Genomic DNA, 25,399 nt, shown 5'->3' with positions numbered 1-25,399 from the left:
GTAGCTATGCCCCACCAATGGCTCGAGGGTAACCTGCCTGTCAGTGCCAAATGCGCCGTGTGTGACAGAACATGTGGGAGTGTCCTGCGCCTACAAGATTGGAAATGCCTTTGGTGTAAAACAATGGTGAGAGTCCTTTCTAATTCTTTTCACATGTTTGTTTTAATCTACATAATTTAGGGGCAAAGAATTTAGGGTCTGACAGAGCAGGGTAGCATACGTACCCATTGCAACATTCATCTTTTTCAAAGTGTATTCCTTCCAGTCTTGTTACTTTTTAAATATCCTTTTTATAATGCCCTGTTGTTGTTTTTCATTATGCTGTAACCACATTCAATGGTTTACTGTTTTCAGCCCTGTTTTACCACCTATTAAACCCAGAAAGCCACCAAATTTTGATTGACGTGTGAAGTATAATTTTAGCACAACGCTGTGCACGTTCTCTGACAGAATGCCATGTTCAGTCAGCCACGCACTGGTATAATTGAAATTAGATACATTTATATTATATAGATAAGTATTTTAAAACTTTCTCACACATGTAAGAAAGCAATGAGAAGTACGCACAGCATGACATAGAGCCGATGGCAAGGGATGGTCCTGTCCGTGCCAGACTGCGTGAGCACCGGGCCCGAGGCTTCATGAGGGCCGTCAGAGCAGGAACTCCAAGGGTGAACTCAGGCCGCTCAGAAGGTGGCACGGTGCTCACCGTCCTGGAGGGGGGTAGGTAACAGCTGTGGTACTCACCTCAGCAGTGGGCGATGCCGTCCAACAGTGACAGCAATCGCCTTGCCTTGGGCTGATTTGTTTGGTCTTGTGTTGCATCTTGGAAGTCACTCCTCACCCCCCAAAAAAGGTGGAAAACTCATTTCTTTCAGTAAGTATGATGCAGATCATCAAATGGAAATGATGTGAGTATGCTGTTTTGATTTCATAATTGGTGAGATTAATTCCATTTTTTCCACTGGAAACAGTAAGGCCTGCAGTTTTTTAGTTGGGCCTGATAGGTAATCTGTTTCCTTTGTACTTTTCTTTAAAGATTTTATTTATTTATTTGGCAGGGAGAGACACAGCGAGAGAGGGAACACAGCAGGGGGAGTGGGAGAGGGAGAAGCAGGCCTCCCGCGGAGCCTTGATCCCAGGACCCCGGGATAAGCGTCTTGGCAGACGCTTACCAGCTGGTTAAGGAGCCCTCCAGGCACTCTCCTTCTTATTTTTAAATCAAATGTGATTCTCTTTAACCTCATGCTTTTGTTATTCTTCGTCAGTTGCCCCTTTTATCAGCCATAGGCGTTACTTCTAATTTCTCTGATGCCCTGTAATATAATATATAGACTGTATTAGATATGTCTTTGGAGTTTTGGTGAAACTGTAACCCCTAAAACCCTCTTAGGGCACAACCCCAAGATCAAGAGTCACATGCTTTCCCGACAGAGCCAGCCAGGTGTCCCAGCATTCTTTATTTTATTTTATTTATTTATTTTTAAAGATTTTATTTATTTATTTATTTATTTAAAGAGTGTGTGCATGAGTTGGGGGAGGGGCAGAGGGAGAGGAAGAGAGAGAGGCTCAAGCAGACTTCCCACTGAGCACGGATCCTGACATGGGGCTCGATTTCTGGACTCTCGAGATCATGACCTGAGCTGAAATTAAGAGTCAACCGACTGAGCCACCCAGGTGGCCTCCTGGCATTCCTTATTTTAAGAGTGCTCCCAAAAGACCTATAAGATAAAAATGTTATAAATAAATAAGGAAGGAAAGTGCTCCCATAAACAACATTTTAAAACTTCATCCCACCTAAGATTTCTTTTCAGGGGGGGCATCCACTGATGTGTGCGTCTACTGCTAATTTCATTAGTCTACATGTACATCGGTTTCTCTACCTCTAGAACTTCAGCTGTTCTCTTCTAACTTTTTAAAAAGAAAGCAGATTATGTGTGTGATCAGTTACTTTAGAAAGAAAGCAGATTATGTGTGTGATCAGTTATTTTAGAAAGAAAGAAAGAAAGCAGGTTATGTGTGTGATCAGTTACTTTAGAAAGGTTTTATAGAAGTTGTCTCTACCTGCAGTATATAGGTCTCTACTTGTATTTGCTCAGTCGTTTTTCGCTTTGCTAACGTTCACAATAGGAGTTCATTAGATATGTACTTGCTCACTCTACTCTCTCCCACCTTTTAAAAATTTCATGAACGGTATAGAAAGATGAATACAGGATGTGGAAGGGGGCATTCTGGAATGTCTTCTCCCTCTTTTTTCTGGCAAACTTAGATATCACCTTATCATGAAGTTGTTCCTGCCCTACACTATGTCCGTTGGACGTTCAGGTTTGCAGGCCACCAACACCTTGTCACCTCTCTCTTGTTCTTGCACTTCCGATACACTATCACTTACCTCTTTACATATTATTTTGTCTTTAAAATAATGAGTTTCTGACAGAATATCTAGTTTGTAAAACAGTCATGTAGTTGAAACAGAATAAAGTAAGACCATAGTTCCACAACTCTAATGAGTCCATTTTTCCAGTTGTTGTCCAGTCTGTGGATACAGTTTTACCTTTTTTGTAAAAAATAGTGAAGATACAATTTTTTTCATTCAACACTGATATAAATATTTTTCTGTTTTGCTCTGTAATTCTCATACCTTTCATAAAATTCCTTTTAAAACTATCTGGGCATGCTTGTGGGTTTTTTTTTTTTTTTTGAAATCCATTGAGGATGTTAATTATTATAAATGACTATAGAGAACTATCCAAAATTAGGTCACCAGCAAACAAGAATCACTATTTAATTTCAGTTATTTTCTCAAAAGTTTTGATAAATAGGTGTTTAATTAATATGCCAGTTTTCTAAAAGGACTAGTGAAATAAAGCCGTATTAAATAAGTTCTTTATGAAATGTCTGCTTTTACTGCTTAAAACATTTCAAGGCTCTTTAGGTAAGTACCTAAAGTATTGTAAATTCCCTGGATTCTATGTAACAAGTTAGCCCTGCTCTTGTTCACAAGAGTATCTTGACTGACCTTGAGACTTTTTGTTTCTATGAAGTTCACACCTTTGCTGAGTGCCTATGATATATATCACTTAGGCAATAATAGGAGCTTTTCCTTTTCTTTACAGAGCCAGAAGTCTAGCTGAAAAATAGGCACGCATGTATTTGTACCTATAGTAACATGAAAATGTTATATATTAAAAAAAGGTGTGAATAGAAAGTTATAGGACCACTGCAGAAAGAGCAGACACATTACAAATTTTATTTTCATTAAATTCTATGAGAATGTTATAAAGGAGAGGTCATCAGTTTTTTTTATGGGCGATGGTATTGGTAAGGACTAGTTAGCTTCCCTCCTTTCTCTTCCTCTCCCTCCCTCCTTCCATTCATTCCGGCCTTCCTCTTTCCCCTCTCTTCCTCTGCACTCTGGTCTCTTCCCTTCTTCCCTCCTTGTCTTCACTAGGCATTTCTCTTTTTTTTTTAAGTAATATCTACACCCAGTGTAGGGCTTGAACTTCCAACCCCAAGATGAAGAGTCTCATGTTCTACCGGCTGAGCCCGCCAGATTCCACTCAGAAGGCATTCCTTGATATACACTACTTGCCTGAGACAATCATAAAAGTAGGCTGCACAGACCAACTCAAATTCCCATCTCTAAAATAATTAACCCATTCTTTAGCATTGTAAATATTGTGCCATGAAAGTAATTTATGAATTACTGAATATTTTGTGATATAGTTGATCCTCAATGATCAGTTCCTTAGATGTAATTTATGCCATAATAAAACATTGGTGTGTTTTTATGATTCTTGAAGGTTTATTTGTTTGTTATTAGGTACACACTGCCTGCAAAGATTTATACCATCCTGTGTGTCCCCTTGGCCAATGTAAAGTGTCCATCATACCTCCAATTGCACTGAATAGCACTGATTCTGATGGTATGTATCAGTAGTGTAAATATGTATATTCCTGGTATATTAAATGTTGATTTGTACATTTACTTTCCTAGAATAAATTGAACTGTAATCAGTTATTCTGGTCAGCTTTTATTTAAGTCCATTCAAATTGCTGAACAGTACATTTAACTTTTAAAAGAACATTTTAGAATTAAAACTTACCATAGCTATTAATACACTGGTGAAATTACTACATATAAGACTTACAGATTTTATATTTCAGCAAACAAAATAAGATCATTATTCTATAACAAAACGCAATCCAAAAAGATTAATTTTTATGTGCTTTTTTTCCCCCTCTATAATTGAAATTGCCTATCAGCATGGCTTTTATTGAAATGTTTTCCTATAATTTCCTTGGAGGAACTTATATTCCTATAAATTCCATCACTTTTTCGAGAATCTTACAACTTGGTTCTAAGTGCTAAACAACTTGTCTTCCTTCTAAGAAAACCAAATTACAAAAGGCTTTCACCATATACTGTTATTAAAGTTTTTCATAAAGTGCTTTATGATTTTCAAACTTTTTATGTAAATTATGCCAATACATATTATAAATACAAGGATATAGGCTGCAAAAGATGTGATTTTTTAACCTGTGCTGTTAACAGCCCTGCCCCCAATCCCCGATAAATCAAGGTTCTATTATTTATGATAAATTTTAAAGTATTTTCTAAAGCCTCATGAAGAAGAAGTTAAAACATTTTATAATACTGAATATGAACATGAGTTCTTTGACAAATGTGAATTTATGGACGTCATTGGTGTTGTTAAGGTAGGTGGTGTATCTTCAATTATCTATGATTAATACTTTTACCATCTTTAGTAGGATTTTTCATTGTAGAGCATATTTAAAAGATAAGTTCTATAGTCTTAGTATGTAAATAAAACCTATCTCCATTTGGGGGGCTAAATTATAATTTATTGTTCAAGTAATAAACAAGGTTCTTTGTGAATTTATGTTCTTTTCTCTGAAGTTTTATCAATAGTTTAAACGAGACAGCTGTTCATATTGATCCTGTACTGTGTTTTTTTACAGGTTTCTGTAGAGCGACCTTTTCATTCTGTGTTAGTCCTCTGTTGGTTTTTGTCAATTCGAAGAGTGGAGATAATCAGGGAGTAAAGTTCCTTCGTCGATTTAAACAGTTGCTAAATCCAGCTCAGGTGTTTGATTTAATGAACGGAGGTCCTCATTTAGGGTAATTAATTACTGATAAATCTCATTAGAATGAAAGAGTACTAAGCATGAAATGTGTTTGATTTTTCAGTTTGTGAAGACTGTCGATCCATCTAGACGTCTCTGTATCGATCGTCCCACTCTTTCTTTTTTTAAAGCTCTAATTCTAAATTTTAACTTCACCTTTTGATATTTCTATAACTTCCTTATGTGCTGAAAATCCCAAAATTTGTTGAGAAAATGTTTTAGAATATATTCTCTATCAGACAATACTAACGGTTTGCTTAGCTCTACGAAAAATCAACTTGGGGGTAAATACAGAAATACTCAGTAACTTTAGAAAATGATCTGCATGGAAGGCTAGCATTGATTTTTATGTAATACAAATAATCAATTATTTAACCAAAGCATAGACACTACTGTGGGTTTCAAGGACAGCTCCTCAATGATTTGAGACTCAATTCCTATATGAACGACAAAAAACACTGGTGTTGATTGTTCTTTTCAGCTTTCTGGAATGTCCTCTAACTTACAATCTGAAAAAAGTTAAACGATTTTCAGTGAGGGAAAAAATGCCTTGAGGTACTTTTAATACATTTTTAGTGTGTATATATGACTTTGTTGAAGAGGTGATATTGGATTACCTGAACCCGGCTTCCTGCAACCTCTTCATGATCTACTTCTGCCAACTCCACTTTTCTCTTGGGTTCCATGGTCACCTTAAAGCATGAACACAGATGTAAAAATGGGGATTTTAGATACCCCGAAGAGGCCCTGGGTTTTTAATTTAACACTTTCCCGCCTTTTCTCTCGCTTGCCTCACTTTGTGCCTCTGTTCACTTTTGCTCTTTAGGTTTCTTTCTTCTTGTTTCTATTGCCTTCTTGCCAAGTCTCAGGCCCTCTGGTTCCATGGATGTTGGTCTTCTTCATCCTTTCCCAACGCCCCCTATGGCTCCTTGTTCATGCCTTCCCCCTGTTTGGGTCCTGGCATTTCCTCACCTGGCCTCTCCACTCACCTGTGTCTCTTGCACTGCTGGTCAGCTGTATCTCCCTTTCTAGCACATCTGTTTCATAATCCTTCATAGTTCCTATATCTTGTATTCTTTACATTTACTTTTCCCACGCGTCCTTTATGATCCCAAGGCAGGCCCGTTGTGAAACTTCTTGAGATTGTCTCTATAACATATTTTATAGAGTTTCCACAGTACTCGAGGTGCACAAAGGTACATTCAGGAGGTGGTGGGATGTGTCCAAAGTTAAGACGAAGGAAGACAGAGGTAAAAAGACTAATCCAGACTAGGGGATGAGGGGGAGAAAAAGCAAGGTGGGTGTCCGAAAAGTGGTATGTCGGCAAGGTTTGGTGGGTCCCTTTAGGAACTGGCTTGAGTATCAATAATATCAGTGCCCTAGATTCTCCACCCCTGGTTTGTAATATGCTATTCTTAAGGAAATAACATATCCTTGTAATGGGAAGAAAAAAATCACTACTTTTACCATGTTTTATCACTTACCTTTCATTCTCTTTCCTGGGTTCTGCTTCTTTGTTTTCTCATTTCTCACTCCCCTTCCCTCCTCATTTTATCTCCATTTCTACTTATAATCCCCTTTCCTCTTTATGATTAAGACATTTTCTTGAGTTAAAAATTGCACTTCAATTTTTATAGTATAATTAATATGTAAGTAAGGGTTCTTATATTTGATCTGAACATGCATACCAATTTATACAGAATAACAAAGAATTGGGGAAAGTGATTTTTATTTATTTATATTAAAATAAAATACTTTTTGCTTTCAGTTTAAGATTATTCCAAAAGTTCGACAACTTCCGAATTCTTGTTTGTGGAGGAGATGGAAGTGTGGGTTGGGTTTTGTCAGAAATTGATAAGCTCAACTTGAATAAACAGGCAAGTACTAAATCTTTTCATGACTCGTTGACATGAATGTGTACTAACCTGCTGACCAGCGGAGCACAGAAGTATCATAGCTCCGGTTTCTCAGCTTCCTGAGGTCTCCCTGTTGTGCTCTCTTTCAGTGTCAGCTGGGCGTATTGCCTTTGGGTACAGGAAATGACCTTGCCCGGGTTCTAGGCTGGGGTGGTTCCTATGATGATGACACCCAACTTCCTCAGATACTAGAGAAGCTGGAACGAGCCAGTACCAAAATGCTAGACAGGTAAAAGTGAATTTTCTTTTAACACTAGACTGAAAATGGCGTACTGACATTTTTGGCAGTTGAAATTTTACCAACTGTAAGCCCAATGAGGACAGAGATTTCCTGGTCTTACCCACCCTTGTCACGCCTGAGGTCTAGACAGAGCCCAGCATAGGGGAGACACTCAGTAAATATATTTTTGGGGTGAATGAATGAGTTGTAACAAAAACTGAGAAAAGTAGTCTGATGAACCCACTATTTTAAAAATAGAATGCTATGCTGGTAGAGCAATTACTTTTCATTGTTGTTCAGGTCAGAAAGCTTAAGCAGTTCATTTTGTGTGGGGGCTTTCGATGGCTGTAATGGGTATGGCCCCATCGTCCTGTGGCTTCATTAAAGCTAAGGAAGGCATATAAACTTGAGATTTGTTAGAATATCTCTTCTTAATTATGCATATTAAGAATGAATTGAACCAACAAAGAACTAAATACTAAAAAAGATAATCCTTTCCCAGTGACTGGGAAATATTAAGAATGCCATATCAAGGAATTATTACTGTGTTTATGGTATCCTTGATCACATCTCAACTTCTTTCTCTCTAAATGCCCCGTGTATAAAAAAAAAAAAAAAATCACAGTGTGTGTACCCTGAGTGTTACAGAGAAGGTGGGTAGGATTGGGGGTTATTTAGGAACAACAGGACTCAGTAAGCAGTAACCACCCCTCCCCACCATAAGTAGAAGACAAATGTCAAAATATCGTTTTAAACTTAAGCTAGCATGAATCAAAACAACTTTGATAGGATTAGCCATCTGTGGAACTGTTCCCGAAAATAACAAAATCTCATCAGGGAGATACCAATCTAAAATGTAATTACTCTAAAATGAACTATAACCTAATTAATTGTAACCTTGCCCGTCATAAGGTTATGCAATGGTTGGTTCTTTTGCTGACAGGATATTTAAAAAGAGCTGGGCTGTAGAGCATTTGTCTGTGGTTATCCAAAACTATTCATGAGAGTGATACCCCCATCGTTTGGGTACGTAAAGTGGATTCCGTCTGCAGTCTTTAAAAGAACCTGGAGGTGATTTCCCAATTCTGTGCTTACCAAACCACACAAGGTGTTTTAAATGGCTTTTTCCTGCAAATTTAAACACCATTCTCGCTGCATCCCAGGAAATGCTGCTAGACATTTCCTCCACCCTGGGTGTGTGCTTTCCTTTGTATGTTAGAAAAATTAACTTCTCCAGGTGGCTGGCAGAGAAACAGTGACCCTGTGGTGAAAGTCTTTGATACACACCTGCACACAACAAAAGAAGAGAAACATCAAAAGAGGCTCAAGAACCTACGACCATTAGAAACACAAGAATATTTCGTTCCTGTGTTTTGTTTACTAATTTAAGAATACTGTTGGTAAAGAACAGGTGGAAAAAGTCACTGTTTAATATTATTCGAATTACAGAAGCTTTTTGCTTTTATCAATTGATTTGATCCTCAAAACAACACTGTCATGTGGCTAAGAACAACATTATTACGACTATTTTACAAAGATGAAAGTTGAGGAGTTTGTGGAAAGTTGTGGAGACAATGAGAAGAAGAATATTTTTTCATCTGCCTGGTACTTCTAGTTGCTTTACTTGATAAAGTATTATCTCATTTAATCATCACTACACACCTAAGCTGACTAATATTGTAATCTCCATCTTACAGGTAAAACGGCTCAGGAGGTTTTCATATTATCAGTGTCACATAGCTAGTAAGTGGTAGAACTAACTGGCACCGTCAACTGGAATCCAGACTCTAGTTCTCAAGATCTTTCCTCAACATGGTGCGTCCTGTCCTTAATGCACATATGCACCAGAGAGGGCCCAACCTTCTGGCCTCTGACTCTGCTTAGCTGGTCCCAGTGTGCGTCCTTTCTTGACTTGTTCCGCCACTTTCTCCTCTTTCTTCAGCTCCAGCCATTTTCTATCAAGGGAGGAGGTACAGCATGGAAGGTGCAGCAAACTTAAAATATCTGGGTGGATTTCTTTCCCATTTCTTTAACTGTCCTTTGACCAGAGGAGTATTTCCAGCTAAGGAACTTGACTTTCAGGTTTCCCATTGTGGTTTTCCCTCTTTGGATATCTACAGAGTTTAATTATTTTATGTGTTTTCTGCACCAGGATATAAACTTCATTTGGAAAGTCTTAATCAGCCTTGTGTTTCCAGACCATGGAATGCTGTCTGCCATTTTGAGATGTTCAATAAATGTCTATTGCATGGATGAATGGGTGAATGGCTTTTTGTGCCCAAATATATATTCCTTGATAGTATATTCATGTCAAGAGTTGAAGAGTAGCTATAAGTATTCCGTTTATGCATCCTAACATACAACCTCTGTCTTTGGGGGAGATTTTCTGGGAATTTGATTTTTTATGCAAAGACTTATTAGTTTGAATGATACACTCGGCTCTTTTTAAATACTGATGCCAATCTTGGGATTTTCCCCTAGGTTCTATCACTGGCTTCAGCTGTGATATGCTTTTCTTAAAATTCATGTGTTACGGTACTGCTTTTATTATGCTTTGTGTCTTTGTAAAATCTTGATTTCACATCCTGTTAATGACAACAGTAATGTCCCTACCCAACTATTCTTCCCAAATTTTGAAATTATTTTGGATGAAGACTGGATTTATCTGGAATTGATTGCTTTTCTTTAACACTAAGTGATTCAGTGTTTGGTTTGAAATTAATATTTACAGCTAATTGAAATAAATTTGCTTCAAGTATTAAGAAATTAATTATTTCTGTTAATATTTTCTCCTCAACCCCATGCTTACTTTCTTAATTTAAGAAGGGATATTTAGTTAATTTTCATTTCATGTATGTATAAGCTGACTTGGCAAGACTGGTTGGTACACAGCCAATGATTTATCTTTCAATGACACTATGCATTTGTTTAATCTGGGACATTGTTTTAGAACTTTGGGTTGTGATCCATTAGTAACCTGTGTAATCTAGTTAGTAAGTTGCAGTGAACATTATTTAAGAAGGGAAACAGAAAAGAATAGAAAAATCAGAATGCATTGCACTAGTAAAGAAGGAAAAGTTTTGTTATATATGTGCATTTCTTACTATGGGGCATGGCCTTTAAAAAGTTTGGAAGTCCCTAATCAGAGAATTGGTAAGATATGGACATCATAAAGTATGGCTGGCTTCAGCATTTTATGAGATTACCAAAATTCCATCTCTTTCCCAATATTTGGTTGTTTTAGATACAATAAACCATAGTTCATGCATATATGTGCACATGTATATACGTGAGGTGAGAACAAAGTCAGTTTATTAAATTTTAAAGGAATTTTAGACCAAAGGTTTTTCTCCCTTCAGGTGGAGCATAATGACCTATGAACTCAAATTGCCACCAAAGGCTTCTCTACTTCCAGAACCTCCAGAAACATCGGAAGAATTTTATGTAAGCCTTTAACATTTGCCTATTTATCATTTGGAAATAGGGGTGAATATCTTGAACAAATATGAACACTTTATAAGATATGGTAGCATGTTTACTTAATTTTATTTTTTATTATTTTGGGTATGGGCTCATTGGCTACTTCTAGTCCTCTGCCCCAGAAGAAAGAATCCTTACGATCTAGGTTAGAGTCCTTCTACGACCACCATCCTGGAAGTGTGAACTTGGCCATATCACTCACTGTCACGGGCCTCCATTACTTTATCTGTAGAGCAAGGTCTCAATGTTGGGAGGAGTAAACAGTAATGAAAGTGTGTAAAGCACTAGGCATGCAAGTTCCCTTTCTGCACCCCTGATACTTCTCCCTGACTCTTCCACCTGCCTGCTTCCTTTTACCCACAGGGCTCCAGGGGAGGCCAGCTGCTGAAAGGTGCCTGTTAGCTTTTACTCATCTTCTGCTTGGGCCATCGGCACCTGTCTGACTAGTAGGTGTTAGCTCAGCAATTTCCAAACACACCAGTACTTGTGGGTAGAGTATTATATAATTTCTCTCTTCCTACTTTGCCTCTTCGTTGAGGGTTCACCATTACAAGTTTCCAGGTGAAGTCTATTGATCAAGATAAAACAGAGGAAGAAAGCTCACTTCATTCCATCCCTGCTACAGACCAGTGATAACTATAGTTTTTAGATGTTTTTAAAGATTGAGTGTTCTGATTAAACCTCCAAGCACTGGAGAATTGAAACAGATCCTAATTTTCAAAGGATTATTCTCTGACTGACAAACCGTTTGATCTGTAATAACTTATTTTTCCCTGTAGGAAAATTCATCTGTTTATTTGACAGTTGAAATCTTTGTTTTTAATTAAGAAAATTATGAACTTGTCAAAACTAAGGAAAGGAATGATAACTAGAAACAGGGCTATTCCTTAAAGAAGCTAGTCGTAATTTGACACATTTTTTTTGCTCTAAAAGTAGCAAAAACTGCTTCTAAAAAATATGGAAAATACAAATATATGTGAAAAAATGATCTTACTATAGCCCTGACACCCAAAGATAATTACTGTTAAAGATTGATATGTTTACTATTTTATCTTCAGCAGCACTTTTTTATAGTATTATTTTATCCAACTATAAATATAGTACTTGTTCTTATAGAAACCAGTCTTTTCTCTTAATAGTATTTTTGTAAATGTTATTAATTTTCTCCCCAAAAGGACAAAAGGGGGAATTCTCTTGTTCTATTTACTTTAGAGATGTCTATTTCCTAGCACGTAGTAATAAAGGTAAACAACTTACTTTTATTATGTACATATAGTCGCTAAATATTAGAAACAGTTGTAACTACATGGAAAAAAATCTTTTAGTATAAAAAGGTTTTGAATGAAACCTAATTTAATTTGTTTTTTATTAAAATATTTCATAACAAAGGAATGGCATGCCTTAAGATTACGAGTTAAATGAGTGTTCTACATCACTCCGACTGGTTGCCATGTGACTTTTTTGCCTTTAAAACTGTAATAAAAGTAAGCTGAACCTTCCTTCTTAGGCTCAACCTAGTTTCCCAGCTTGTATTTTTTTAAGTATTTATTTTAAATTCCTTTATGCATGATTGTGAAATTATTATTTTTCCAGTTTTCCTTAAAAGGGCACAAATGTGGTCACACTTCCTAATTATCTTAACTTGCCATTCCACTGGCATCGTAGAGTTGCAGAGCTTAAAGAATTGTGACAGTTTTATTGATTAAATCCTTGTGGCCATAATTAAGTAATTCTATTTGCTGTTGTACTTTTTAAACATAGCAAAAACAAGGATTTCATGATTTCCTTCAGTAACAATGGTTCTGTTAATACTCAATATTAGAAAACATATTGCTTACATTTAACCTGAAATCCCCTTGCCATCACGTTCTTTTCGCCTCTACCCCTTTGCAAATGAATATGTGTACCCCCAGTGACATCATGCTCAGTTCACACCTGTCCTCACCTCAGGTATCACTTGCTCCAAGAAGCCATCCCTCATCCCCCAAGCCCTAGTACCATCTCCTTCCTCACGAGTTCCATGGCCCCCTTCCATTATCACCTTCCATTATCTTGGCGCTATTGTACTGTCAAGACCAGGCAATGTGTTATTCATTCACCATTGTGTTGTCATCTGGTGTTGGGACTGGCACAAAGTGGACAGTTAATAAAAAATTCTTATTGTTAATTTTTGTTCTAAATACCAAACGCTTTTGGAATTATGGGCATCTTGGCATCGAAGCCCTCTGGCCTTGTGTATTTCTGGGAAGCCAGATTCCCATTGCTTTCAGACTGGATTAAAAGCTTTTTTGATGCAAGAGTCATAGTTTTAGTCTCTTTTGTATGATACCCCAATCACACCAGCCTAGTGAGTCAATAGCTGCTTATTTATTAATGGTAAGGTCATCAAAAAGAAGGTGTGAGCTGCTGTATCTCCACCAACTCCCCGAAAATGGGAGAGAATGGCCTCAAATCTCTGGAAATGAAATTCTTCCTATTAATTTGTTGTTAAATTTACTCTTATCAAAGCTTCTCTCCCCCCAGTTCTTTCTGTTTCCTAGCTGCTTGGTTACAGCATGCTAAGATGTTATAACTTTATTTGTTCATAAATTTAAGAATATTAAATGCCTGTTGGTATCTGGGAGTGGACATAAAGGCCTTGCCCTCCCACTTCAGTCATCTTAGAGTAGTGGTTCCTAAGCTGTGTGCAGAGGTCTCAGGACATCATGGTGAGCCCCAAGGGCTACCATGAGATATTTTTAAATTTCAAAGAAAATTTAATTGTAACACTCAGCTTGTATTGTACACCATACAGACTACTAGCTTGTCCAAATGTATTGGACACCATACAGACTACTAGCTTAAAGGACAGCTTAAACATTAGGTTGCACTACATTCCTTTTGATGACATCATATTTTTGTGAAGCTTGGGTTTTCAGTAGTCACTGTGATAAAAAGCAAACACCACACAAAGATTAGTGTTGAATAAGAATTCAGGTTGTTATCGTCCAATCCGATTTCAAGGCTTGAGATGTATACAGTGCTCACAGGCTCACAGCTAGTTATTTAAGAATGAAATAAGATACTGTTTTTTCTTTTAAATTATATTTATTATTTTTTCAAAGGGCTCTTAAGTTGTTAGGACATAAATATTTATTAAGTTGTTTGTACTTGACTACTGTTAGGTATTCCTTTTGGCCTACGGGTATTGTGACAAAATCATTCAGACATTAAGGATGCGATGAGGCCAGAAAGTTGGAGAATCTCTGTTCTATTGGGAGGGACAGACAATAAATGATCAGTTATGTTTAAGTTCTCTCCAGGGTATAATGGTTGCACAGAAGAGAGGATTCTTTGTCAGGCAAGTTCAGTGACGTCTTTACAGAAGAGGTTGTACCTAAGCTGCGTTTTCAGCACAAAAAAAGAGAAGTCAGAATTAGCCAGTTGAGAAAGAGCATAGCGTAGAACCTGATAGTAAGGACCTTGGTACATTCGGGTCACTGCAGGTAATACTGTCATGTTAGAGCGGGTCGTGCAAGGGAAAAGCATCAAAAGACGTGATGGGAGAGAAGAAGGGTTTGGATCATGGAGAATCCTGGGAATTATGGAAGGTCTTGCTTGCTAGCTGAGGAGTTTTGACTTTATCTGAAATGTAAGGGGGGGCGGAAATCCCCTCAGACATGTTAAGCAGAGATGTGTCATGATCTGATTTCTGTTTTAGAAAAAAAATCACTGTGTCATGAAGTGGAGAATGGTTTGAAAGGCGGAGGAGAGAGATAGGGATCCCAGCTACCAGGCTTTTATAATGATATACTTGAGAAATGACAAAATTTATATTTGACAAATACTGTTAACCAAAGACCGAGACTTTCTGTGGGCCGGGGTGGTGGAGGCAGTATGGTGGGATAAGCCACAGACCCGGCCCCCTAGTTTGTCTTTTCTTCATTAGCTGTGGGTCTTGGGCAAATCGCTCAACTCTCCTGAGCCTAACGCTCCTTGGCTGTAAAACAGGACAATTAATGGGATAAATACATGCAGAATGCTTAATCACAGTGCCTGATACACAATAAAAATAATTATTATTATTACCTTAACTTCCTGACTCTACGTGACTACATAATAGGTTAATAAATGACATCAATAATTTTATCTTTGGACAGAGAGGTTATTTCTTTTACCTCTGGAAGAGGTTGTATTCTTTGCCTTTGGTTATTTTTAAAGGAAAAAAACTTGAATTTTTACATGTACCTTCACATGGAATTAATGAGAGTTTAAAATATTTTTCCCTGGGGCACCTGGGTGGCTCAGTCGTTAAGCATCTGCCTTCGGCTCAGAGGTCATGATCCCAGGGTCCTGGGATCAAGACCCGCATCGGGCTCCCTGCTCAGCGGGAAGCCTGCTTCTCCCTCTCCCACTCCCCCTGCTTGTGTTCCCTCTCTCTCTCTGGGTCTCTCTCTGTCAAATAAATAAATAAAATCTTTAAAAAAAAAAAAAGGTAAGATATTTTTCCCTACCTTCTTAGGCTTTATGACAATCTGTCCTGTAGGGAAAAGAAATAAAACTATCTTTTTGAAAAATATTTCCCTTCATTGCTTTTTAAAAAGGCATATTTTCATTTTTCTGATCTTGACTATAAAGATGTAGCTTTTAATGTTTAGACTAGAAAATGAGTGAAATGGATTTGCAAGTGAACACAATATTGTGTGAGGCTTTGAGGCTCCTCCCCTCTTGTCTTTCTGCCTATGAAGAAAGTAAGATTGAAATTCAAGAGACTAACATACTGATTAGCCACTGGTGGAACTGGATGGAAATCGGGAATGAGATCTCTTTGGGAAGACGCTTGTCAGGAAGGCTTTTAAAGGAGGGGGGTTGGTCATTGGATCTTCACTTAAGTGTGAATAAACTGATGCTAATGGGTAAGAAGCAATGAAAGAACATCTGAGTAGGATAGAAGAGCACAGGAGGCAGCTTGAATAGAGCAGATGGTTTACACTGGAAATTTTTGAGCTGTAGGACATGGTATATATTTGAGGCAGACATTTGATGGAAGGCTCCGAATTGAGGCTGTTTAGATATTGTGCACATTTTTACTTATTAGGAAGATATATTCTTTCAACAGAATGTTAAATTTTGAGTCACACAGAAAAGGGGACATAGGACTCCCTGAGCATTTTGATTCCTTCCTTCTCTGAGAGAGATATTTATTTACATGGTTGTAGAACAGTGCATTCAGCATTCTAAAAAAACTTTTTATTGAATTATACATACAAAAAAGTGCACAGATCACAAATGTACAGTTGGTAAGTTTCCACAAGCAAAATGAACCCATGTCATCAATACCCAAATCACAAGGCAACATTACCAGCACCCCACGAGCCCCCTGATTACCCCTTCCATTCACCACCCCACCTCCCACCCCAAGAACCACTCTCTTGGCTTCTAAAAGCAGAGATTATTTTTGTCTGTTTCTGTATTTATGAAATGAATCATTTTGTAAGCAGCCCTTCTCTGAATCCTTTCATTCAACATGACGTCTGTGAGATTCATCCATCCTGTGGCACAGCTGTAAATCACAGCATTCTCATTGCCCCATAGTACCCCCTTGCACAGATAGGCTACAATCTGTTATCCATGCTGCTATTTTTTTTTTAGAGATTTTATTTATTTATTTGACACAGAGAGAGAGAGAGAGCGAGAGCACAAGCAAGGGGAGCGGCAGGCAGAGGGAGAGGGAGAAGAAGGCTCCCTTGCTGAGCGGGGAGCCCGAGGCGGGGATCAATCCCAGAACCCCAGGATCATGACCTGAGCTGATGGCAGACGCTTAACCAACTGAGCCACTCAGGCACCTCTATCCATGCTACTATTGAATGAAGGCTGCTGTGAACGTTTTCTAGCACGTGTCTTTTGGTGAACGCACATCGCATTTCTTTGGGGGTATATACATATGTAGGAATGGGATTGCTGGGTCCTATGGTATATGCATATGCTCAGCTTTGATAGACACCCAGCAGTTTTCTGGAGTATGTGTATCAACTCCTGCTCTCCTACCGGTAGTGGCAGCGAATGAGAGTTCTGTTGCTCCACAACCTCACCAATGTTTGGCACTTCCCAGGCGTAGTTGCTGCTTCTGTTTTCATTGTAGCTCTTCTGACAGATACGGTAGAACCACATTGTGGTTTTAGTTTGTGTTTGCCTGATGGCTGATGAGGTTGATCACCTGTCATTGGTGGTAGTCCATTGGTATATCTTCCTCTTTAAATTTCTAGTCTTCTGCTCATTTTTCATTAGGTCGTCTGGTGCTTTTTCTTTATCTATTCAGCTATTCAACATTTTTTTAATTTAATGAATTTTATGGATTTTTTTGAAGACTGTAGATTAAGGAATTTCAGAAGCGAAAAGCTTTTTACAGAAAGGAAGTTTTATTTATTTCATATGATGACTTTTGTATATGTCATTATATTCATTGCCCTGTGTCACATGTGTCCTCAGCAGTCCCATTTTAGAAGCAGTAATAACTGAGCGGTATAAATGCCAGCAACAATAATACAGTATAGGGTTTTTTGTTGTTGTTGTTTTCAGATGACAATTTATGAGGACTCCGTCGCAGCTCATCTTACAAAAATCCTCAATTCTGATGAACATGCAGTGGTCATATCATCTGCCAAGTGAGTGATGGAGTTGAAGCCATGAAATAGTTATATGGTGAAAATGCTCGTTCCTACCACTTATGTCACTTTTTTGTGATTTTTTTCCTCCCCAAAAATCTGTGAAGTAGCTTACAGAATTAGATATACTAAACTTGCATTTTTTTTTAATCACTTTAGCATCTTATTTGCAGTGGAGTATATATTTAGAGGGGTTTTTTTTGGATGCTTAATCTGAAACATTTTTATCAGAATGGTTTGGTAAGTGTTTAGAATTTAATTAATCTAAGCTCCTATTTAAAGAAGCATTCATATGTTAACTAAATTGAATTTAAATAAAAAATTAAAAAAATAAAAAATAAAATAAAGAAGCATTTATGATTAATTATAATATGAAAACACATTTCACTATAATTTATTATTTCCATAAACACTACTCTTTAGGAACTGTTGACATCAGGAAAGGGAAAATATTGAAGAGATTTTTCCAAATGACATTTATCAGCATTTTTAAATTACATAATTATATTTTAATTCAAAGTTATCAGATTTTAGTTAAATTGATTCTGTACACAGAGCCTGAGCTACTTGATTTTATTATCCCAAATGTTGCCTGCCTGGAATTTAGAATTTAGTTTTGAAGCATCCCATACTGATGTCCTGAGACCTAGAAGGGCAACTAGAGGAAAGGGTGAAACCCACTGACATTGTCAACTGATAAGCAAGGGTAAAAGTATGCTTTGGGATTCTGGCTTAGCAAGGAAATATTACTCTTATACGGAAAGAGGAGAAAAAGAAAAAGTAAAGAAAGGGAGTGAGGGATTAGGGAAGTGGTGGGGGCAAAATACACCAACTTTAGTATATTATATACTTACTTTGCAAAGAATCAAGGGAAGACAAGTAAATCATAAACAGATTTGCTTGTGACAGAGTATAAATGTAGGGACAATTGCTTTTGATGCCATAAGCCCCAGGAATAGGAAACAGGGCTGAGCAATAGGAGGAGTTGAGCTTAAACCACACCCTGGTTCCCCAGAGAGGTGGGCTGCAGACACGGTGTTTGATGCGTAGTGCTGCTGCTGGTTTTCTGTTGCTGTTGTTCGGTTGGGCGTTTTCTGACGAATTGTATTGCCTTATGGTGAAATATGGAAATCTCCAGTTTGTCCCAGGCCTCAGCACTCCCTATTGTCTTCCTCATCTTGGGCCAAATTTATATACCAAAGTCATTCCTTAGATACTTCCTAAGTTACTTCTACAAGGAAAACATTTGCATTTGCCACCCTTGCCCTATGAATCAAATGCTTTTTTTATAGGACATTTAGAAGATCTTGCTAGAAAAGATGGAAAGCTGAATTGGAAACTTTTTTAAAGTATAACAAGTTATAAAAGAATTATTCTTTGATGCAGTTAAGTAAATATTTTATCTGGCCCCTTTCATAGTTTGGATGTTAGTGAATCCTTAATATTGGCCTTCATGTGTTTGATTACTGCCTTCTATACATTTTTACATATTTTTAATTGAGATATAATTGACTTTTAACATTGTCTTTTGTTAAATCTTATGTAGAATTCCAATATTTAAAAGATTAAAAATCTATTTTGTTGTCATTAATAAGTGGGACAGGATTAAATTATTAGTCATTTATGAGAAAAATTAAGCTATAATTATAGATGACAGTTATAATTTTATATTTGATGTTTCTAGTTTCTAGTTATTTCTGTATCTTATAATTTCCTTACTGCCATGTAACTGAAATAAAATACAGAAATAACTGGAAACTGCATCAGATATGGTCTAAGATTTGCACAAAAAATGTGAATTCTAAAGTAGAAGCTAGTATATTATTTGTCTCTAACATCTCTAATGATTATTTGAGCATGTAAAAAAATTGTATCCTATATTTCTAAATGAAATTTGAATCAAGTATTTGCAGAATCTTTGAAGTGTTTCTGGAAAACAGCTTGAAAACCACTGGAGTAAATCACAATGTTGCACCAAGTAGGAGTAAATCTGAGGTCCTAGCTGAGATACAACCATTTGGTAGCTTTGTGGCCTGTGTCTGTTTTATCAAGTGTAAGAATGGAAAGCATGCCTGTCCTTTCTCCCTCATGGAACTGTTGAGAGAATTAAGTTGATTTTTGAAATAAACATAGAGCTTATAAACAGAGTGCTATATTAAATTATGGTATCATCATCTCATGTTTTAATCAATTACATTCGAATTTTTTGTTTGACCTTGGCCTGGCTCTTTTTTTTTTTTTAAGATTTTATTTATTTATTTGACAGAGAGAGACAGTGAAAGAGGGAACACAAGCAGGGGGAGTGGGAGAGGGAGAAGCAGGCTTCCTGCTGAGCAGGGAGCCCAACGCGGGGCTCGATCCCAGGACCCTGGGATCATGACCTGAGCCGAAGGCAGACGCCTAACGGCTGAGCCACCCAGGTGCCCCAACCTTTGCCTGGCTCTTTGTCTAGGCTCTACTATTAGCTTTAGCTTTGGATTTCTCTCTGACGAGCCCATTTGCCTTGAAACAGATTCTATTCCACCCCTGGTCCCCTCTTGTCACTCATCTGTGCTCCCAGTCTGCCCAGCTGTCCTGTCTTTATAACCCCAGATTAAAATTTTAGGGGATTTGCCATAAAGAGGTTCAAGAGAAAAGAAAGGACAAAATGTAGTAAATTTGTACCAGTAATATGGTATTATTTTAAATTTAATTTTTGTTATTAACATTTTCAAACATACATAAAAGTAGAGAGACTGGTATAATGGTTTCCCACCATACCCATCACACGGTTTCATTATTTATCAAAATTTTGTCATCCACTCCCACTTTCTTTTGCTATAGTATCTCTAAGCAAATCCCAGAAATCATTTTGTTCTTTCAGTGTATATACCTAGTAATCTTATTAAAAAGTTTAATAAAATTAGTAACAATTCTCTAAGACTATCTATATTTCTCAATCCATGTTCCATTTTCCCTAATTATCTCAAAGTTTTTGTTAACAGTTGAGTTGTTCAAATCAAAATCCAAACAAGGTGCAGATACTGCATTTGGGTTATATATATTTTAAAGACTTGTAAAGTCTATAATAGCTCTCCCTGCTTAAAAATTTTTTTTTTTTGTTATCGAGGCATGATATATACACAATAAAGTGCCCAAATCATAAGGGTACAACTTAGTGATGAGAAAGAAGAGTACACATATACGTGTTCACATACATATTCTTGTAACCACCACCTAGATAACAAAGAATTCCCTTCCTTTGATAATGCCATTTACTTGTTAAATGATACACTATTAAGGCAGAATGTTTTAACCCTCTTGGTGCATGTTTATATTTGTTTTATAAAATAGTAATTCCCAGTAGCTTAAGGTGTTTTAACTATTTTTAAAATGCTGAAAATACTGATGGAAAAGCTATATTCCATTAGCATAGCTAATATGTAGGTTAACTAATGTAGTTACTATGGGTTAAACCAACATAATGTCAGCATTTCTTTGATTTTGAAATTTTGTCAGTTTGGTATGGTAACATGAGTTACCTTCTGAGAATCAGAAGCATTAGTCAGCAATTACAGGTGTCACTTATTAATAAAAATACAAAGCAAAGTTATTAAATAAATGCAATTTGTTCAGTAGACAGAACTTAGAAAATGAGATCATCCGCCAGGAAAAATAAGATTGGAACTATTGTCATAGAACCGCAGAATTTCAGATTTGGTATCTATCTTAGAGATAATTTAGGCAACCCCCACCCCCATACGTAGTTGTTAGAATGTTTCCTCAGAGCACAGAGATAACTAAGGATTTTTATAGATTATGCATTGATACTTGTAAATCATCTTTAATTTCTGATTGGAACATTATTATATCAGATGGAAAATGAATTTTTCAGATTCTTATAGGATGACCCCTGCCTGCCAATATGTGCATCCATTTGGGCACCATCGCCATATTTTTCTTAGTGTAGTGTTTGCCCCTATTAAAAAATACGTGGAAAATGAAGATAAATGAATGACAAATGAAGATACTGCTACTAGGGATAAAAAGTATAGATCTCATGAATACAATATAATTGCAGTGATAGTGGAAATCATCAAGCTTGCTAAATATGGACTTTTGTTAGCTTCAACTGAATATTTGGTGCAATATCAACTGCATATTTGTGCTCAACTTGGAAGGAAGAGAACAAAATTAAAGAAATAAAATGCTTGGAAATATCTTGTCAAAATTATGAGTAACATGGATTTAAGATATAATTAGGGATTAAAATTTTTTATAGCCCTGTGGGAAAATCCACATTCCACTTTCATTTATTTGATTTTTGCACGTCTTTTCCAGATGTCCTTATGCATTAAAATAGAAAACTGTATCAGTAGAAGAATGTTTTCCATGTTATCATAGCAAATACGTCTTAAAATTGTTTTTCTCCAATTTGCAAGTTCCCAGGTGGTATGACTTTGAAATCATGCTATTTTTAGGTGTACATTTTATTTCAATTTTAAGAATTCTACATTCACTATTTTGGTATAATAAAAAGTTAGTTCATTTCTCCAGAGTGTAATATTTTATGTCTTCTGGAATATGAAACTTATTGGATCCTAAGGTAGACCATTTCTTCTGATCCTTCCCACAATTTACATGGCAAGTAATCTCTAACACAGAATCATACTCTACTCCTTCAGCCTCCATCTGCCTGAGCATCATGGCACCTTTGTTGCCCCTTTCATTCCTAGGCTGATGGACAAACAGGCTCTGTTCCTAGGACTTAGTAAAATACCAGCAAAAGTAGCTATGGTAATTTTATGGCATATGCAGTTTCATGAATTTCACAGGAGAAAATTTTATCAACAAAATGTTGTAATAATAGCAAGGAAAACCTCTATTTTAGAGTTATATAAAGTGGGAGGACGGTCAGTGTCTCCTCTCCTCAGAGGTGGGACATCTTAGAGAAACTTTCAGTAAAGTTCATAGAAAAAATTTCATGACAGCTTGACTTAATATTTCAAGAAGGTCCATAAAAGTAGTATACATGAACAAAGAAGACAAAACTTGGGGTAAAGCACATGAATGCATCTCTAATAGTAAGCTAGAGCCTCTGGAGAAATGTGAATTTAAAAAGCCAACAGAGTCTGAAGGTTAGGAAATACTACTTTTTGTCCAAGTAAAAATCTAGAAATGGTTACCAAAAAACAACAAACAAAAATTCTTAGGAATAATTCATTTTTTAGTTGATAAATGTGAAGGTTTGGAGTGTGTGTGTGTGTGTGTGTGTGTGTGTACTGTATCTATTGAATGGCTTGATGTCATAATATTTGAATATCTGGAAATATAATCATTATGTCACTCACATAACAGAAAATTGTGAGTTTAATAGAAAAAAATAATTGCTGGAACCTGGGTTTTTTTCCTTCAAATTTCTCAGTCTGTATCCATAAAAAGAGAAATACTATTATTTTAATATCATCTGATTTTGTTTTCAGAATCACTGTTAGCCCTTGCTGCAAAAAACTGGTCACATACCATTCTGTTGGGTTGTTTGTAATCCGGCACCACTCCCAAAGACTTTTGAAAGATAGATTTTAGTTAGTGTTAGGGTTTCAGATTATTTTTTCTTTTGATCTATTTCTATTGCAAAGAAACCAAATGTAATTAAAAGCAACAAACAAGTAAACCATATATTGTTGACACTAACAAGATCTAAATTAAGTTAGTCTTGCATATGACTGTACTGGTTACCTTAAGGAAAAAAACGAATGGATTTATGGAGAATATAACTCAATTCAAGTGGCAGGTTGTTTACACAATCTCTTTCCTCTTCAGGAACAATATACTTTCAGGATACCTGGATCATGAATAGTAGAGTGACAGTGACAACATTAAGTGACAAATTTATCCTTTTTTTTTTAACATTGCAAGTTCTGTTATGAAAATATGTAAGGTGCTGGAGATAATGCTTATTTTTTTAGTGATATCTTGTGTGGTTTTTAAAAATTTTTAATTTTTTTTTATCAGAGCACGGGATGTTATACGCAACTAATAAATTGTTGAACACTACATCAAAAACTAATGATGTACTATATGTTGGCTAACTGAACATAATGCTTATTTTTTTAATGAGATCTACAAATACTCTTCTCAAGAATTTAATTTAAATATTTAAGAAAGGCTTGTTATGACCTTAAAATGACGATCAGTTACTTTACACAGAGCAAAGTTTATTCGTGTGCATTTCCATTTGTAATTCAGAATGTCTGGAACTTCTAGTACGTGTTACACAGCACGTAGAAGTATGGGTTTTATATACAAATGGTCCCTATGCTTTGAGAGTTTACCTAATTGTGCTTGTTTTTAAATATGTTTGTAAATCAAACCAACCCAGTCTACGGGGTTTACTGAATTGCACAATTTCTTTTCCTCCAAGGATACTCTGTGAAACTGTAAAGGACTTTGTTGCCAAAGTAGAGAAGGCCTATGAAAAAACGTTGGAAAACGCCGTTGCAGCCGACGCCGTGGCCAGTAAAGTAAGGGGGTCACCTTCAGGGCATGCAAGTTTTTTACTGGCAACCTTAACATTGTACTGTTTCACAGCTAAATTGATTAAGTGACTTTCTTGCCAAAACATCTTAAATCAAGAGAAAAACTACTTTGGAATCAGATGTAAGGGATTAAAATATATTCTATTTTACAGTTACCCTGGAATATGTAGGAAAACTGCATTGCTGAAGACCATTCGACAACCTGAATTTTATATCAACTCCCTTTTCCCACAGATTGACATCTCCAAGGAGAAATGCTCAGCAGCAGGGTCACGTGGGGGAAAAGGCTGGGCGGCTGGTGTTCCAGTGGGGAGAGGAATGGCTTTCCATTTCCAGGCAAACTGGTCATCAGGCTCCCCCCCTCCTGGTTCTTTGGGTTCCCCAGGCATTATGGTCCTTGGCCCCTTTCAGGGTTCTGTTTCTTGTTTTGCCTTTTTCTTTATAGATTTTTTTCCCCTTTATGAACTTTCTGAGGCTAAAGTAAGAACCTTAAAAGCTATTCTCTTTGCTTTCATTTGTTCATGACAGGGCATTCCTACAAAAGGTTTGGCTTTCTTGGGCTTGCAAAGGAATGATCTCCTCCAGATTTATGCTGTAGTTGGTGGTTTAATTGAGTGAAAGGAAATATAGGCATCTTTTCCTCCAAAATCAGAAGTGATTCACTCAAATTGTCCTTTTCCATTTCCATCCAATGGAGATTCATTGCTGTATTTTTGTTTTCTTAGTGTTCGGTCCTAAATGAAAAGCTTGAACAACTGCTTCAAGCTCTGCACACGGATTCCCAGGCTGCCCCCGTTCTCCCAGGCATCCACTCTCTCATTGTAGAAGAAGATACCGTGGAATCTTCCAGTGAAGAATCCTTGTGTGAAAGCAAAGAACAGCTCGCGGATAACCCTGCAAAACCTCCCTCCCAGAAAGCTGTCAAACCAAAGGAAATAATGTTGCGGGCAAACAGTTTAAAGAAAGCAGTGAGACAAGTCATTGAAGAAGCCGGCAAAGGTACACGTGAACAAAGTTAGCTTTTGAAGAAGTTAGCCGCAGTCCTATCTTGTAAGCACAGTGGCATTTTAATATTGGTCAGACTGTACACACACAAAAAATTTTCAGGCAGGACAGAAGATAAGGCCATTAGAATGAAATTTGTACTAAGTCTTATTTGTTGTTTTAGTAGGATCTGCGTATGATACTAACGTGAGGATCAGCATATTAATGATCCATCTCAAAGATAAAAATACACTTGAAACATTGAAAATTACTTTAAGTTACAATTATAAAATTTTAAATATCTTTTACCTAATTGGAATCTGTTGAGTTCTTAAAGAAAATCAAACCTGTAAACTACTTTGAAAATACTTCCTTAAATTCATTTCCTAAATGTTTGTGTTGCTTTTTAAAGAGTCTATAAAGGTTCTGCCTGTATTTTAGTTTTTTGTGTGAATATAATGTATATACTTCTCTTAAAATTTTAGGAGT

General features: G+C 36.7%; 1 protein-coding gene across 2 annotated transcripts in view; it reads left to right on the top strand.

Moving 5' to 3' along the window:
* Nucleotides 1–25,399, top strand: part of DGKH (diacylglycerol kinase eta) — a 168,366-nt gene that overhangs the window by 108,472 nt on the left and 34,495 nt on the right. For both annotated transcript variants that reach the window (XM_028107216.2, XM_088021852.1), the window contains 9 exons: nt 1–126; nt 3,824–3,926; nt 4,984–5,143; nt 6,917–7,025; nt 7,154–7,293; nt 10,644–10,728; nt 17,323–17,408; nt 23,812–23,911; nt 24,652–24,925. In XM_028107216.2, the coding sequence (XP_027963017.1) occupies nt 1–126; nt 3,824–3,926; nt 4,984–5,143; nt 6,917–7,025; nt 7,154–7,293; nt 10,644–10,728; nt 17,323–17,408; nt 23,812–23,911; nt 24,652–24,925 (1,183 nt within the window). The remainder of the gene's footprint in view (nt 127–3,823; nt 3,927–4,983; nt 5,144–6,916; nt 7,026–7,153; nt 7,294–10,643; nt 10,729–17,322; nt 17,409–23,811; nt 23,912–24,651; nt 24,926–25,399) is intronic.

This window comes from Eumetopias jubatus, unplaced genomic scaffold (assembly GCF_037043125.1).
Source record: "Eumetopias jubatus isolate StellerSeaLion01/CBP00866 unplaced genomic scaffold, mEumJub1_p1.0 scaffold_3, whole genome shotgun sequence".
Taxonomy (NCBI): domain Eukaryota; kingdom Metazoa; phylum Chordata; class Mammalia; order Carnivora; family Otariidae; genus Eumetopias; species Eumetopias jubatus.
Note: the sequence above shows the minus strand (reverse complement) of the source record. Positions and strands in the feature narration are given on the sequence as shown.